The sequence below is a fragment of the Henckelia pumila genome, chromosome 4 (genome assembly GCF_033568475.1).
Source record: "Henckelia pumila isolate YLH828 chromosome 4, ASM3356847v2, whole genome shotgun sequence".
Taxonomy (NCBI): domain Eukaryota; kingdom Viridiplantae; phylum Streptophyta; class Magnoliopsida; order Lamiales; family Gesneriaceae; genus Henckelia; species Henckelia pumila.
Window position 1 is genome coordinate 154,865,332 of NC_133123.1, and position 17,383 is coordinate 154,882,714.

The 17,383-nt window shown below is 32.4% G+C and overlaps 2 protein-coding genes across 2 annotated transcripts; both read right to left on the reverse strand.

The window, feature by feature from the left end:
* Nucleotides 1-8,513: 8,513 nt before the first annotated feature.
* LOC140865474 (calcium sensing receptor, chloroplastic) lies at nucleotides 8,514-11,187 on the reverse strand. The gene is made up of 6 exons (XM_073270134.1): nucleotides 10,886-11,187; nucleotides 10,415-10,660; nucleotides 9,948-10,140; nucleotides 9,279-9,420; nucleotides 9,037-9,168; nucleotides 8,514-8,929 (listed from the first exon to the last, which is right to left on the reverse strand). Exons 1-6 carry the CDS (start codon nucleotides 11,120-11,122, stop codon nucleotides 8,692-8,694), a joined length of 1,188 nt encoding a protein of 395 aa, XP_073126235.1. The 5' UTR covers nucleotides 11,123-11,187; the 3' UTR covers nucleotides 8,514-8,691.
* Nucleotides 11,188-11,389: 202 nt separating this feature from the next.
* LOC140865269 (protein ENHANCER OF LHP1 1-like) lies at nucleotides 11,390-16,990 on the reverse strand. Its single transcript, XM_073269853.1, has 12 exons — nucleotides 16,673-16,990; nucleotides 14,832-15,937; nucleotides 14,503-14,679; nucleotides 14,238-14,351; nucleotides 14,031-14,135; nucleotides 13,481-13,615; nucleotides 13,339-13,394; nucleotides 13,160-13,262; nucleotides 12,957-13,073; nucleotides 12,584-12,710; nucleotides 12,214-12,344; nucleotides 11,390-12,122 (listed from the first exon to the last, which is right to left on the reverse strand). The coding sequence occupies exons 1-12, from the start codon at nucleotides 16,950-16,952 to the stop codon at nucleotides 11,553-11,555; spliced, it is 3,021 nt and encodes a 1,006-aa protein (XP_073125954.1). The 5' UTR covers nucleotides 16,953-16,990; the 3' UTR covers nucleotides 11,390-11,552.
* Between the last annotated feature and the right edge of the window lie 393 nt (nucleotides 16,991-17,383).

Below are 17,383 nucleotides of genomic sequence, written 5' to 3' on the forward strand. Positions count from 1 at the left end.
TATATAAATATGTGAGTTTATTTGTTAATTTACATGGATATCTTTTACCATTAATCTATTATATATCTATTATCTATTATATATATAAATATGTGAATTTGTTTGTGAATTTACATGGATACTATTTACCATTAATACTACATAATTAATGTGTTTTTCAATTATTTACTTATGTGTGTTTTTCAATTATTTATTTACTCTTCAATTAAGTGATTTATCTATCTATTATCTATTACATATATAAATATGTGGGTTTCATTGTGAATTTACATGGTTGCCCTTGTGTGTTTAATAACTTTAATTAATGAGTTTTTTTATTACTTTATAATAAATTTAAGTTATATAATTTATGTTTAAACATTACTTGTATAAAACATGGTGAAAAAATTATTTTAAGCTATTTATTTTTCCATTTGAATTATTATTTCTTATCTCTTTATAAGTAGTGGTTGTTTACAAAAACTTATGTTTTCAAATATTACTTTTATTTTTATTATTTATATATAAATATGCAAGTTTTATTGTGAATTTACAAATATCCCCTTGTTTGTTTAATGATTTTAATTAATGAGGTTTTTTTGGCTTTATAATTAATTTAATTTAATTTACTCTTACAAAACATGGTGAAAAATTATTGTTAGCTATCAGTTTTTTTTCATTCGTATTCTTATTTTTTATCTCTTTAGTTGTGGTTGTTAGCTAAAAATTATGTTTTCAAATAAAATTTTTTTGCAACCAATATTTTTTAGTTGAAATTTACAAATTAATTTAATTGTTTTTTATTTCCTCATTAATTATTTTGTGCATTGTTTGTTTGTTTTTTTCATAACACTTTATCTTTAACAAGTCCATTGATTATTTTTAAAATAATGCTATAATTAATTGTTTTGTTTTCATTTTCTCATTAATATTTTTTGGCATTGTTTGTTTGGTTTTTCATCACACTTTGTGTCTATGTCCATTGATTATTTTAAAAATAAAGCTAGAACTTATGTGCTTAAATAAATTTTGTTACAACCAATATTTTGTGGCGTCGACTACAACTATAATGTGTTTAAAAAAATTTCTGCAACAATTGGTTGGATTACATTTATCATTTACTTGTTTATACATTACTTGTATGAAACATGGAGAAAAAATTATTGTGAGATATTTTTTTTTCCATTTGAATTGTTATTTCTTATATCTTTAGTTGTGATTTGTAACTAAAACTTATGCTTCCAAATATTAATTTTTATATATAAATATGCAAGTTTCATTGTAAATTTATAAACATGTCTTTGTTTGTTTAATGACTTTAATTAATGGGGTTTCTTTGTGACTTTCTAATTAATTTAATTTATATGATTTATGTGTATACATTACTTGCATAAAATATAGTGAAAAAATTATTGTCAGCTATCTTTCTCTTTTTTTTTTTTTCTTCAATTTGAATTCTTATTTTTTATCTCTTTAATTGTGCTTGTTAGCTAAAACTTATGTTTTCAAATAAAAAATTTTTGCAACCAATATTTTTTAGTTTAAATTTACAAATTAATTTAATTTTTTTTATTTCTTATTAATTATTTTGTGCATTGTTTGTTTTTTTTCATAACACTTTATCTTTAACAAGTCCATTGATTATTTTTAAAATAAGGCTAGAATTTTTTTTTTTTCATTTTCTCATTAATTTTTTTTGGCATTGTTTGTTTGGTTTTTTATCATACCTTGTCTTTATGTGCATTGATTATTTTAAAAATAAAGTTAAAACTTATTGCTTAAATAAATTTTAGTGCAATCAATATTTTTTTGTTTAAAATTTTTTTAATCATTTTTTACTTGTTACCCTAGCGGGATCCACTACTAATAACTTGATAACCATGTAATTAACTTAATTACAGCATTAACACATAAATAACTGATAACCATGTAATTAACTTAATTACAACATTAACACATAAATAACTGAAGATAACTGAAAGCTCAAATTATAATAAAAGATAGAAATTTCCTTAAATTAAAACCAACAATACCCTATACTCTTAGGTCATGATAACTCACTGAACATTGATTCATTTCCTGGACAACTTGCAAGTTGTCTCTTTGAATGTGGTGCCCTCAAATACTGACAGTAATCTTGGACAAACACTGTCATAGGTAACCGCACACGCTGCTTTATTGATCCAATGGATGTCACACGGTTACGAGAAACAAGAGCTGAGCGATCCAACTAAACTATCTCAAGGGATATCAGACTCAACATGATTATCACATGTTCATCCATAATATGACGGGATAAAAATACATCATATGATAGATAATAATGCAATACATAAACATTCATATTCAGCTGGATACCTATGTCAATAGTTATGTACCTCTAAAAAACTGGTTTAGGAGCACAAAGTCTAAGTACCAGCCTAAAGATAAGTGAATGTCATATCACTATTTTTTTTTAACTCTAGAAGTATTTGCTAATCCAGTAGATAGTACAAATAACTATAAGGATTCGAGACAATAATTCCATCTATTTTTAATCCGTAGAAGTCGAGAGCGCCTCAACTGGGCACAATTTCACTACAAACTCGGTAGCACACTACTCTTTGCTAGCCCTCGATAATATGGTTAGAAACACTTAAATATAAACTAAATGACTTAGAAAACTCTGTTACACTTAGGAAGAATCTCATGTCTATTTGAACTTATGTGTTTAAATCAAAGTTTTTTGCAACTAATATTTTTTATGATTTTTATTTATAAATTACTAAAATAAAACAAAATAAAAGATCATTTTAGTATTCTTTTTTAGAGTTTCTAATTTTATAATTTTCAATAATTTTTTCAACCAACGCTTTCTTGTGGATTATATATATAAATTATTTTAATAAAACATGGTAAAATACAATTGCGATAAACATATGACAAAAGAAAATGATACCATAAAATCAGATATGAGAAAAAATTTGTGTATTCCAATGTTTTAATTTTTTTAAAAAAATATTTTTTTTCAAATTATTCACATATGAGTAATTAACATGAATTTTGAAATGTAATGTTATTTTCATTATCTTCCATTAAGTTAATTTAATTTTTGAGTAGATATTTTGTGAGACGGTCCCACGGATCTTTATCCTTAAGACGAGTCAATCTTGTTCATACTTACAAATAAAAATAATACTTTTGACATAAAAATCAATAATTTTTCATGTGTAACTTAAATAAGAAATATATCTCATAAAATTGACTAGTGTTGTCTTACATGAGTTGTTCTTTTAATTTTCTTTCAAATTCTAATTACTCCAACATATGTTCTTCATGTTCGAGATGCACTACTAATCATTCGATAAACATGTAATTAATTTAATTAAATTATTAATTATTAGCATATAAATAACTGAATATAACAAAAAACTTGATAATTAATTATATAACCCAATCAAATTACAATAAAAGATAGAAATATCCTTAAATTAAAACCAATAGTGCCCTCTGCTCCTAGGTCCTGGTAATTTACTGAACATTGATTCACCTTCTGCCTGAACAACTTGCAAGTTGCACCATCGAATGTGGTCTCCATGATAGAATCAAGGACGTGAGTGAAATTTCCAAGTACACAATGTATGAGTACACATGTTTATATGCAAGGACTCCTTTGGTTAATCAGGATTAAAAAATCGGAACTCGTGCTTAGACTTTAAGAACCCCAGTATGAGCTCGATATTCCGAAAATCCATTGAATGCCACAAATATTGACCGTGATCTTGGACATACATTGTCCTAGATAAGTACCTCACACTATGTTATATACATCCAGTGGATGTCACACGATTACAAAAAACAAGAGCTGAGCGACCCTACTCAACTGACTATCTCAAGGTATATCAGGCTCAACGTGATTAGCACATGTTCATACATACATTACATGATAATCATGCATCATATCATAGATATCTCAGTCAATACTTACGTATCTCTAAAAAACTGGTTTAGTAGCACAAAGTTTATAAAGTCCCAGCCTAAAGATAAGTGAACATCATAACAATAATTCTTTTAATCTTAAAGTCTCTATTAATCCAATAGATAATCTCAATAACTATTAAGTATTCGGGACTATCTTTCATCTGTCGTTAGTCCATAGAAGTCGAGAGCCCCACAACTGAACATAGTTTCGTTACGACCTCAGTAGCACACTGACTCCTTGATATCCCTCGATAATATGGCTAGAAACACTCAAATATAGACTGAATAACTCAGGAAACTCTGTTGCATGTATTTAGGTATGAGAATCTCACGTTTATGTTAACTTATGTATTTAAATTAAAAATTTTTGCAACCAACATTTTGTTGTGATTTTTATTTATAAATTACGTAAATGAAAAACAATAAAATATCGTTTTGATATGATTTTTTTTAGTTTCTAATTTTTTGATTTGTAATAAATTTTCCAACCAATGTTTTCTTCCGATTTACATTTATAAATTATGTTAATAAAACATGGTAAAAGATCATTACGATAAGAATACGACAAAATAAAATGATACGATAAAACAGATATTTGAAAGAATTTAGATAATGTCAAAATTTCCTATTTGAATAAAAACACACTTGAAAAATGAAGTAATTAAAATAAATGTACAAAATAATTTCAAAATTATTTATATAAGTACTTGATATAAAAATTAAGTGAATCTAAATGACAATTCAAGAGCGGTTAATTAATAAATTAACAAAAACTATTGTGATTAAAGGAGGTAGATAGACATTATTTGAGAGCAAATAAAAAAAATATTCGAAGTAATTTATAATCTAGAAAGTTCAATAATGAGTGTAGTCTCTTCTTGTAAAAAAAAATTATTGTGACACATTATAATACTTAGATACACAAATTAATATTTCTAAAGTCAATAAAAAGTTACCGTTCAGATTTAAGCTGTAAAATAGTAAATACATGACAAAAGATGCATATACATTTACATAATTTAATAACTAATTAAGAATATATACACACACAAAATACATGTATATTTTTAAAATAAACATGTATATTGAACATGTATAATTTAAAAATCAAAAAATACATTTGTCCATCCAGGGAAAAACAATAAAAAATTAAAATAAAAACAAAAAATTTGACCAATACCCAAACCACCACAATAGATTCAAATAAGGCATAGATAATGACAAACAATTATCAATTATAATTATCTTATGTGACAAAATTATCTTAGTAATAAAAAATAAAACCACAAAAATTATTCAATAAATTTAATATTTAATTATGTTTTTTGCTAAATTTTAACCTCTTTTGGATTTTGGGCACCTTTCTCGGTTTGCTTTATAGAATTACATATTATGGATAGTTAATTTTATATCGAAGTGGATCTTTTGTAAATTAATATTCAATTTCATGTGAGAACTAAAATTTCAATTTAAGTCTTCCATCTTTTTTTTTTTGTGTGTGGCAATTTTAGCCATTTTTCCGACTTAGTACTGACATGAAACAAATGCAGTGCTGATGTGACGTTGGCATGTACATTGTTTGTCACGCCCCAGACCCAGGCCCGCACTTGCGCGACTGCACAATAGGCCCCTATAGCAACTACTTCGTATTCGTCATCGCTTTACGAAAATGATTAACCCAAGTTGCTATAAAAGTTCATTTTAGCCCATTTTAAATAATTTTTTTAAAGATTTCATTTTTTTCATGTGAGACAGAGGTCTAAAAATCACCCTCCCTTCAGAACCAACGTTCTTATTGCGACATGACCTTCGATCCACCAGCACCGAAAATCTAGAGATGACTCCTACAGGTTCAAGAGGTGGCTCCCGTCATATAACACTTTGTCCCGCAGGTTCAAAAGGTGGCTCATACGCACGTAGCACTTTGTCATGCATAAAACTTATTTCACGAGGTTCCTGCCGATGACCATCTTTGATACCATTTTGTCACACCTAGGTCTCAGGCCCGTGCTTGCGCGACTGCACAATGTGCCACTATAGCAACTACTTCGTATTCGTCCTCGGTTTACAAAAATGATTAACCCAAATTGCAATAACAGTTTATTGTAGCCCATTTTAAACTCATTTTAAAGCTTTCATTTTTTTCATGTGGGACAGGAGTCACACAGTGTTACATTAGCACTACCAATGAAATAGAACTAAAATTGCCAAAAATAAAAGTTGCAGATTAAAACTGAAATTTGATTAAAAAATGACAAAAATTACAAAATGACATAATTATAGGATCAAAAAAAGCAGTTTTCTCAAAAATAATAAGTGCGTAAAATTTACTGTTCAGATAAAGACTGCGCTCTTCAATTTTGAAGTAAAAATTAACAGAAGAAAGTTGAAAATTGATTGATTAAAATTGAAATAGATATGTATAAAAATTTAAAATTAATTTAAATATTCGATATAAAAATTAATTAAGCGAAGATACATGACAATAAAAAAGAATTTAATAGATCAACAACAACTCTTTGTAATTAGGGATGAATATATTTTTATGACGAGAGAAAAATATATTTGAAACAATCCATCATTCGAGAATTTTTGAAAAATTACTGTATTTTCTTTTAAAAATATTTTATCATGGTACATATGTTCATGATTTAAAAGTTATTTCAAAAAGTTACATTTTAAATATATTCCATGAGATCATAAATACGCATATGTTAAAATAATTCAATAACTGATTTAAACTAAAGTATTACAAAAGAAGTTTTGGGGAAAAAATATATTACAAAATTAAGCTAATGTGACTAATTTTTAATATATGTTGTTGCATTCAAAAGACAATTTATAAGACATTTCGAATTATTCCGTTCTAAAGTAGATTATATACAATTTAGGGGTTTGAATAAAATAAAATAATATTTTAAAATTTATTTTATATTAATATTTTGTTAATGAACATTAATTTAGTTAAAATTAACATGATATGAAATGAATTAAATTTCAAATAAATCCGGTAATATCAATATGATTTCATATCCATTCTCGAAATTATTTATGCCAATCAAATTCTTCCTACATAATTAACTATAAATATTAAACAATTTTAAAAGAACAATTAGACATATTTTAATAATATTTTAAATAATAGTAATGGTTATTATTAATCTAAATTTGATAACAATGATTTAAACATATTTAATTTTTTTTATTAACAATAATAATAGTAAGACCATAATTAGTGCAACAATGAAGTATTAAATTAACTTTATTAAAATTTGCGAAAATGACTTAATACCCCTTGACTTTTCACAATTTAAATCAAACAACAATTTCAGATAAGGACAATTAAAACTATTCACAAATCAAACTCACATATCTATCTATCTATATATTATTATTATTATTATTATTATTATTATTATTATTATTATTATTATTATTGTTGTTGTTGTTGTTGTTGTTGTTGTTGTATCTTTCTAGCCTTATTTTTAAAACAATCCATATACTTAAAGATAAAGTGTGGTGAAAAATAAAAAAAAAGTATAAAATAATTACTTATGAAATATAAAGAAACAATTAATGAAAGCGTATAAATAAGGGCATTCAAGTAAATTCACAATTGAAACTCACATATTTATATAATAGATAGATAGATAGATAGATATATATTATTATAATTATATAAAATGTAAAATCGTCATAATATAACTTTAATAAAATATTGCAATAAATGTGGTAATGTTCGAGCTGGTGGAACGAATGAAAGTAGTAAATGGTCGAGAGACCGATTTTTTTTACGACCACCTGCAAGTGCAAAATCATTGCATTCGAACAAGACAACTTTCTCGAACGAGTATGTCACGAATTTTGTTTGTCCGCACGTTATCATGTCATAAAAAAATAAATCTAAATATTTTTATTGTATTTTTTTGTTTGAAAAAGTAAATTGGAATTGCAAGAATGTAAACACTAAACTTTCATCTCACATTCTCTTTGAATCAATTGGAAGCCAATTATGTTTTATCATTTTCAAATTTACTTTGTCTCTCTTCCATATTACTGGATAATTGAGTTTTTTTATTTTTTATTTGTATATATATTATATACATTAATATCACACGCAAAGTCGCAAAGTATGAGCTTACATATATAATTAGTACACCAATGCACCAATGTATGTTATGTGTATTTATCCATTCTTTTCCTCGTTAATTTAATTTATATTCAAAAAATTAACATCATAGTTATATAAAGTAACGAAGTGTTGTACTGTAATTTGAATTGATTATATCTTTATAAAGCTCATTTCATAATTGCAGCAATAATTACTCATGGACTAAAAATGCAATTTTAATTGACAATTTGTTTTTTTTAAAAGGAATAAAAACAAAATAATCCATGATACCAAAACTTATCTCTAGTGTGCTTAAATTAATAAATAGTAATAGATACTAGATAGAGATATACATTTATATATAAAATAAAATTAAATATATAAAATTCTCAAGAAATTGGAATTCATCACAAGATTCCATGCAACTGATTCCTCGTCCCAAATTTTATGATGCGCCGCTGTCTGAAAAAGCACATATCTACAACCTCGAGTGTGACATTGTATTTCGAGTATCACATTTGTGTTCAACCTAATTCTAGCACAAAGTGAGAGAAGGATACTATGAGAAAAGATGCAGAAAAGTGTTATTACAGTATTATTCAAAAGGTACAAAACCACATATTCACTTAAAACCAATAAACTTAATCAGAGCCACCAGGAAGTAACTTGGCCGAGTTTGATGTGCCGAATCTGCGAGTTGGTGCGCTGATAACTTTTGAAGGCGATATAACTTCAGCGACGGCAAAGCTAGTGGTATCCGCCCCTAATCGGCTCTGCAACCAGCCTTTGCCACCAGCAAAGCCACCACTCATGATCCAGCAGTTATTGAACCCGAGACTTGTCAGCGCTTTAGCTACTATTTTAGACGAATCCGTATACCTGGACGACCATGGTTTCGTTTTGAGAATGAGCCGCGGCATTGTATAAGGAACAAACAACAAGAATTACAAGAAAAATCTCAAGTTTAAGGTCCAGTTTTCACTCACGAGTCCATTATGACAATGTAGGAACTTTTGCTGATCTTCTTGAGATAAGATATCTTCAGTGCCACTAGTTCAGCTTCCACTGTCTTGGTACTTTTGACCAGACCTCGCAGCTTGCTCGGTAAATCTTCTAAACTGTAATAGTCGAGGAAGGAGCGAACTTAACTTCGATCAACAGCCTCAGAACCAGCTTACAACAAAAAATTGATGCATAGAAAATAAGTATAGGAGAGTGTAAGACATACGGAATCGAGATCAAATTGTTTTTCGCATTTGAGGGAAGGCGGGGAGTGCCATCCTTGCTTTTATCCTTTTCTGACCTTATATCTATCAAAATGTAATTCTTTGTGGACATCAAATCCAAGGTTTGAGCAGGAGTCAGATCACCTGAAGAAGAAACCAAAACAAATGAAAATTTTAAATCTATGATTGCCATTAGTCCTCGGCGTTGTTTTCATGCAAAGCGCTATATGATATGGAATGAAAAATTCCAAAGAAATTCAGAGAGCACCAAAAGCTAGGATAAATATCTTATATATCCCACATCTCAAAACCATTAAGGTGGTTTTTAGTTCGAATCTTATACAAATAATTCTCATAATTGTCAGGAGTTAGGAACACTGCCGCCATTAACTCGTCTGCATTATCCCTCGGAGCTCTGCAAAATGGCTATCGATTTATGGAATTCGTTGCAATCAACTTAGTCAGCAAGATATTGCGATTATTTGAAAATATTTCGTATTCACGCCAATCCCACAGGCTCGAGGACTTAAAATAATTCGATTTTCCAGTCTTTATAAGTACGTAAATTTCTTATTTCGTTCAAGTAATAGAGTGAATAGCTAGTCCCTCTGATAATTAACCATGATATTGAGGAAACTTGAGATGCTCAAATGGATAAGCAGATAAGTTACCCTGGTATCCGCGAAATTTGAAAGAGATGGCGGAAAAGACTGGAGGGAGTAAGAAATACGCAAGAACTAGCGCACCACCAGTCCCTAAGATCACACTGGGCTCTGCAGATAATATGGTTTCAGCGGTGGAAACAGCTACTGGTTTGGCCTTAACAATAACTTGTGTTGTTTGCTGCGCCGCATCAACTACCGTCTACAACAAAAAAATGATCATTGAGCCGAGACCCAGAAATTTTGTTGAGGGGGCTATACATATTGAAGGTGACATAAGAATTTTAGTAAAACTACACATGAAACTTGAGTTTTTCCATTCTAGAGAAGCAAACCATCCTGTCTGGTAGCATGCAACACACTTAATTATCTTATCAAGTGCATAATGTAAATTTCCACGAATACTACATAAAGTATTTGATCAAGTTCAATGGCACCAACAAGTAACTTCTCAATTCTCATAATCTCAAGTTTACCTTAGCTACTGTTTTCACCGGCTCCGTGTCAATTCCGGAACTTTCGATGGCTTCTTGGGCTTTCCTAGAAGCCTCGGAAACCACAGGAGAAGCTATCTTTACCGCCTCCTCTCCAGCTTGCTTTAAAATAGGTAGTGTCGCATCAACACCCGGCTTCACAGCTTTAACAACAGCTCCAATCACTTGCCCAGCAACACCGAAAATATTAGATCCCACTTCTACAACTTGATCAATAGTTGACTCCACCTGAAAAACCAAGAAAAACAATGAGGTTCGAAACGATTTCAAATTATTTTAACATTCAAGATCAGTGAAGTTGGAGCTAAACACAAAAATCAACAACTTAAAGAAATTTCAAGAATTGGGATGTACGTGAAATTGAAAAACATAACACAAAAACGACACTTTTTAACCAAGAAATTACACTGAATATGAAACTTAAAGGAAATTTAAAAAGGTGGGAAATTGTGCCTTATCGATGGAAGAAACAATTTGTTCCTTGGGAAGTGTTACAGCCCTGGCTTCAAGAGGCCCGGCAAAGGGAGCAAAGAGGGGCAATGCAGTTGTAGCAGACAGTAACAAAGAGTTGGGCTTCGATTGAGGCTTTGAAATACTGAGATTAGTTGTCAGAATGGAAATCTTCGGCGGCGACACAGACGGCGGCGGAACAGGTGGTGGTCGTGCGGTGGCTGCTGCTCTGAGGGCCATCACCTAAGGCCTCCTGCCACCACTCACACTTTGGTTGGTGTGAATTGGTCCAGGCAAATGACCCAGTTGTGATTATTGAGAAATTCCATTATTTTGGCCATCAATGATGAAACAATACGTGGCAGTTGTACCATGAACCGACCGCTAATTTCAAGCCACGTGGCATTCAAGATTAGATTTTAGAGATCATTTAGTTGCTAGCCGTTAGGACAATAAAATAAAATAATTCTAGTGTTTAGATTAAGGAATCAACTCGCGTATTAGGAAGTGAACAAAAAAATGTTGCATGAACTAAAATTATTTTTATGAAGTATACAGATTTCCTAACCAATGCACACAATTTACAAATGGTTGGCATTGGCAAATTGTTCGCCTTTTCAACGATGAACAACAGCATGTGCATCAATAAGGTTGCAAATGAAGCATTAGCTCACTCTCTACATTTGCTGTCAGCCTTCTTCATCTTCTTGAGAGAATCGAGCAAAGAGCTAGTTTCTTGTTTGTTGGATGACTTGGCGAAAGGGTTGGAGGGGCGACTAGGAGTTTGTTGATTCATCTCTCTTGACTTCGTGTCTTTGACACTGTCCTTCAAACTCCTCGAATTCCTCGCTTCAACAGTCTTTCCTGGTGCTGTAGCTTGATCATGTTCCTTTGTTCCAGTTGCGTTTTTGGCTGGCCCCTCCACATTTTGTTTCCTTGTGAAGAAGGCGGACGATGGTGTGTTTAATGGAGGTGAAATGACGTTACTTGATGTTTTAGTAACCTGTTCATGTGTTCCATTTGCATCTATGGCTGGTCCCTCCACATTTTGTTTCCTTGTCGAGAATTTGGACAACGGTGTGTTTATTGGAGGTGAAATGACATTATCTGATGTTTTACTGATGTCTGGTGCTGTAAAGAACTTAGAAGATGCAGCATTATTAGCTCTGATAGAACCTTCACGGTTGGATTTGCTGTGGGGGAGGACTGTGTTACCAGCGGCTTCATTGAGCAATTTTTCCTACAATTGTAAAATTTGAGAATATTCAAAGTAAGTGAGACATCAGAAGTATATAATAAAGCCACCAGCAAGAACTCGGTTGGGGTCTCACCTCCAGTATGTTATTGAATCGATCGGCCAGATTTGGCTGTTTTAATGCTGTCACAAGCTTTATGGCACCTCTCACTGATTTTTCTAGTGAAAGAAGTTTCACAAGTTCGGTAGCTCTTATAAGTTTGTCGCCTGAAAAAAGTGCAAATCGTAATCGGTGATTCTGGTGTTTCACTTTAACATAAAAATACAAGGGAAAAGGGAAATGAAACCATCAAGATTGCTGCATAGTCTTTACTCCCAATCTAGTTTGATTCAGTCATATGATACATCAAAGCAATATCTCCTCTTTATTTCACATTCACACGAATCCAAGAACAAATTACGAGACCAACAATTTTAATCAGTGTATACTAGTGTGAAAAACTCACCATTGCAACAGGATGCGATGAGCCTCAAGATGCATCTATCTAAGGAAGTTTCCAGATCGAAAGCCTCATCATCAAGAGAGATTGTATCATGGCCAAGAGCTCCCATTTCTTCTATGCTTTTCTGAATCTGTGAAAATATAAGCGTTGATGATCAGCAATCATACATAATCATATTCCAGAAGAAAGCACGGGGAAGGAAATGAAGTGAATGCATCTGTTTACTGTCTAAACATCATGTAATTCTTAGTCTGATTATCTAATATAGCATTATGGCTGAACCATTTGATGATATTAATATCTTATTAATCTTATAATGATGATGCTATTGAGTATTGACAACAAAAAGCAAATCCACCGAATAAAGTAAACTTGCCTGGGAGAGATGCATGTTGTGCATCATAAATTCATTCTCGAGACTATCTGCGCCCAGGTCAGAAGAAGCGAGAGGAAACGATAAGTCCAGCAAGGTGAGGACAGGCTTGGGAGTGCACTGAAAAAGACGATAATTGAAGATATAACTCTTTGTAGTTAAGATGCTGACTTAGCAAGACTGCAGTTTATGAATAACCATAATACCTGAGGGAAGGATTCCGGAGACTTGCAAACAATGCAAAATAACTTGCTTGAGTCCAGTCCAACAACCCAATAATTTTCCTCAGACTTGTTTAGTTTGCTGGCGCTGATAATTGCGAGTTTTATAGCTATGTATTGATAAAAATTGCGATAAAAGGGGTACGCTTTATAAATATTAGTACCTGAAGAGTGGGAGCCAACTACCCCCATATAGGTTTGTGTATACCTTCAAGACACCCTACATTTATGTTTTTACTTTAACACTCAGATGTATTTTTTTTTTTTCACTAAAAAAATGCCATGCATTTGAGCAGAGATTTGCACCTTCGAATCGAACGAACTTAGTTGACCTACATCACTAAAACCAAACCATGTTAAACAAGAACCAGGAGTCAATGGAAGTCTTCCTCTGAGAGGTTGTGTCCCATTTCGAATGTTGAACACTCTAAATTCAAGCATCTGCAAGAGGAAACGTTTTAAATTTAGAACCAGTTGACCTTCTTTAAAGGCCATCAAGGATAGGTTTTCAATATCAAATCCAAGATGTCAGTAACTTAGTTCTTTTCATTTGTATATTATGATCAGTAAAATCTTATGAATTATGATATTGATGGATCCCACAATCCAGGTTTAAGATCATACTTAGTGCAACTATTGGCGCGATCTAGATATCAGAATATTTGATAACTAACTGCTCAATGCCCTCCTCATTCTCACTCTTATTTCCCCCCATTCCACGTGCTTTCTAAATGGGCTTTTTATGCCTTCTAGTATATACAAATTTGACATTGGGCTTCGGGTGATCCTCCAAGGCCCTAGCATCTGTCATCTTGTATGTTATTCTAAACAATCATCAAAAGAATATTTGTGGTACCTGCTCATCTGAAGGTAGAGGAGGGGAACTGTGAATTACAACCGCTAGCTCATCCTTGAAGCCAGCTGCTGTAACCACTGGTCCGTCAAGAGAGAGTATATACCTCTGACAAGTGACATTACGATGTCAGATTTGCAAGTACAATGCAGGGAATTTTTGTTGGACTAATCAGCGAAATTCAGAAACTACAGATAGAATTTTCCAAACCTGCAAACCACCATGAGTGAAGATACGGAGAAGATTAATGCTGGTTACAGCAGCAACCCATGAATCTCCTGATGCAACTGCTCTGACTTCTTCCCCTTCAAATCGCATAGACCACTAAAGTTGCACAAAGAGATTAACATCAGCTATGGTTGACTAGACATCTATTTTGTCAAATTACAAGACCAGGGAGGTAAATTAGAACATCTATAATGATGGGTCCATGGAGGTGATAATGCATGATAGGGTTATATTGAAGAGGGCTAACCTCGCTGTTATTCGCCCAGGTACTGAATGGGCGATACATAAGCGTGCTCATATTCTTCTCTCCTTTGCATGGATTAGCAAATGCACAGCCATTTTCACTTAGAGAAGCCATAGTGAAACCAAAATGATCAGTCATGGCAGGAACACGTGGACCACTGCTAGTATCGTGGAAATCTATCTGCAGTTAATCATGAAATAATTCCGTTAACAGACCTCACTCCAGTTAAAGCAAGTTTCATGCATCAATCTCTTCATCTTAAATCTTAAATATCTATTAAAGGAGATTCAGTTTATCAATCTTCCTTTTCGCTTCCTCAAAGTTCAGAGTACCTCTATATGTGAATACCCATCATGCTCCATTGTGGTAATACTTCCAAGCATATTGTAGCATAGAAAGTTTCTCTTTCCAGCCTTTGCAGGAGTAGCTCCTGGCTGAAAAGCTTCCTGCATTTTTGGCCCCACATTTGGTATTGCATGTCTTGACCCACTCTTCCCATTAGCAAGGTTATCTTTTTTACTATGGTAGGACTTTTTACGAGATTCAAACTTTAGAATGGATCCAAACTCATCATCACTATCTTCTTTCCGTTCATCCTCAACTTTACGTTGAGGACGTAACCGTTTTCTGCTGGGCAGCAATGATTCACCGAAGCTATCTTCATTAAGATCACTTAAACTACCTGATGCACTAGGCTCTTCTTCCTCATCAAACAACAGAAAGCCATTTCCATTCTTTGAGTGCAATTCAGGAATATCCTCAGTTGGAGACTTCATTGGCGATGGTACGGCTGGCTCCCACACACCATACTTCCCCATAACATCAATCACTGCAAGAGCATTCCCATGTGGCTTCCACGCCATACAAGATATGCACTCACTAAAATTCTGTCTATCAATGTCCTGCTTCTTATCAACATCCCAGATAAGAATCTGTTGGTCTAAACCAGAAGTAGCCAAATATTTTCCATTAGGTGACCAAGATAAGAAGCAAATAGGTTGTAGATGATCCCCTCGAAGAGAAAACAACCTCTCAGCAGTGTCTCTATCATACATTACAACATCATTTTTCAGACCTGGTACTGCTAACATTTCCCCATCAGGACTCCATGCAAGTATATTCATTACTGAAACATCAGAACCATTATTAGGAGCTATAGCTTTCAGGACATGTAGGGTACTTCCAGACTGAAGTTCCCAGTAAATGACAGTCCCAATCGAATCAAGTGAAGCCAAGTATTCATTCTTCGGATCAAAAGCTATGCTAGTGATAGATCCTTTATGTCCTTTGAGAACTCTAGCAATTGTTCCATCAATTGTATTCACAAGTTTGATGCCCTCATCATCACCAGCAGCAGCCAAAATAGTTCCAGATTTGTTAAAAGCAAGAGTACGAATGGGCAATGTGAATCTAGTGATGTTGGTCTCAAAATCTCCTCCTGCAGAAAACGATGATTATGAAGCATAAGCACACCGTTACCTTCCTAGTACATAAAGTTCCTGGATCTAAGTAAACAAATAGTATCTTGAGAATACAAAGGCAAAGGAGAGACAAGGAAAACTATAGGGATCTGTTAACCCAGTTTTTTCCAGGAATGAGTTAATACAACCAGCTTTTTAACTAATTTGTTATAAAATATAAGGGCAACACTACATACACATTCCAGATTAACAGCAAGACCAAAGATTAAGCACCCTACGAGCATCTTGAAACTAAACCGGCAGGTTATCATGGTGCAATTTACAGATTTTTAAATTTCATTTTGCCGATTTAGTCACTTGCAATGGCCCTATATCTTGTCATCATTCGATAGTATATAGTACTACATAATTTTCCATTGCAAAATTAATTCCTGTCCTGGATCTGGTATCTTCTCACAAGCACAAAAATACTGAAAATGCTTGAAAAATGAAGTATAAAAAATATGCCGCCAGAACGTTGCAACAGTCAGCTTTAGTGGTGCAAATTCAAACACTGCAATCCAAACCTTTTAACAAACACATTTACAATTTTCCATAACGGAATTGTAGCAAAGAACTTTAAATTGGCAAACCTACATAATTATAAGCTTAAAAAGAAAAGAACTTTAAATTGGCAACCATCAAATTCAGACAAAAGACCTCCAAAAATCGTAATCCGGCTGCTCTTGTAGCAAACGAAGAAAAAATATTACCTGGAAATTTGTACAGCTTGACGGAATTGTCGAGAGAACCGGAAGCGAGGCAGGTAGAATTCGGACTGAGCGTCAAAACCGTGACACCCTCACGATGATTATTAAGAAACTTGGGCGGATTCGACGGCGAGACGGAATCGTGGATGCAGATGGAGTTGTCGGCGGACGACGCCGTTACTAAGCGCTCGGCTTTGGAGTCCCAGAGAATGGAGCAGAAGGAGGACTCCCCATCTTCGCCATTCTTGTGGGCTTCTCGGAGCTTCATCGTCCGGATCTTCATCTTCTTTGCTTAGCTAGAATCTTGTCACTTCTCTAGGGTTTCATTGCAAGGGGGGAAATGGAGGTAAAGCAACAAATAGCAGAATTCATTGGCGGGAGAATTACCTTTGAAAGCTTTGGGCTATTCGCGGGAATTGAGTTCACCAACTACTTAGGGCGTGTTTGGCTGTCTTTCAAAATATTTATTTTTTTTATATAATTTTGTTATTCCTTTTTAATTTACAAATATAATATAAATTATCTTACTATTTAACTAAAATTAGTTAAATCTCTCCCCTTTAATATCTGAGTATTAAAAAAAATGTTTTCAAATTTCTATAATTATAATTATTTTCATCGAAACAATAAAATGATAAAATTACCATGAATAAATTTCAGATTCTAAAGTACAGTATAATATTAAAGTTATAATAATTAATTGTTTTCTGCAAA

Excerpts from the sequence above, each read along its gene's own strand:
- LOC140865269 (XM_073269853.1), bottom strand. The coding sequence starts at position 16,952 with ATGAAGATCCGGACGATGAAGCTCCGAGAAGCCCACAAGAATGGCGAA. Across the intron at positions 14,352-14,502 it reads CCTGGGCGAATAACAGCGAG|TGGTCTATGCGATTTGAAGG; the intron begins GTTAGCCCTCTT and ends GTGCAACTTTAG. Across the intron at positions 13,395-13,480 it reads TAAGTTCGTTCGATTCGAAG|GGTGTCTTGAAGGTATACAC; the intron begins GTGCAAATCTCT and ends ACATAAATGTAG.
- LOC140865474 (XM_073270134.1), bottom strand. The coding sequence starts at position 11,122 with ATGGCCCTCAGAGCAGCAGCCACCGCACGACCACCACCTGTTCCGCCG. Across the intron at positions 10,141-10,414 it reads CGGTGAAAACAGTAGCTAAG|ACGGTAGTTGATGCGGCGCA; the intron begins GTAAACTTGAGA and ends TTTTTGTTGTAG. Across the intron at positions 8,930-9,036 it reads TACATTGTCATAATGGACTC|GTATACGGATTCGTCTAAAA; the intron begins GTGAGTGAAAAC and ends ATGGTCGTCCAG.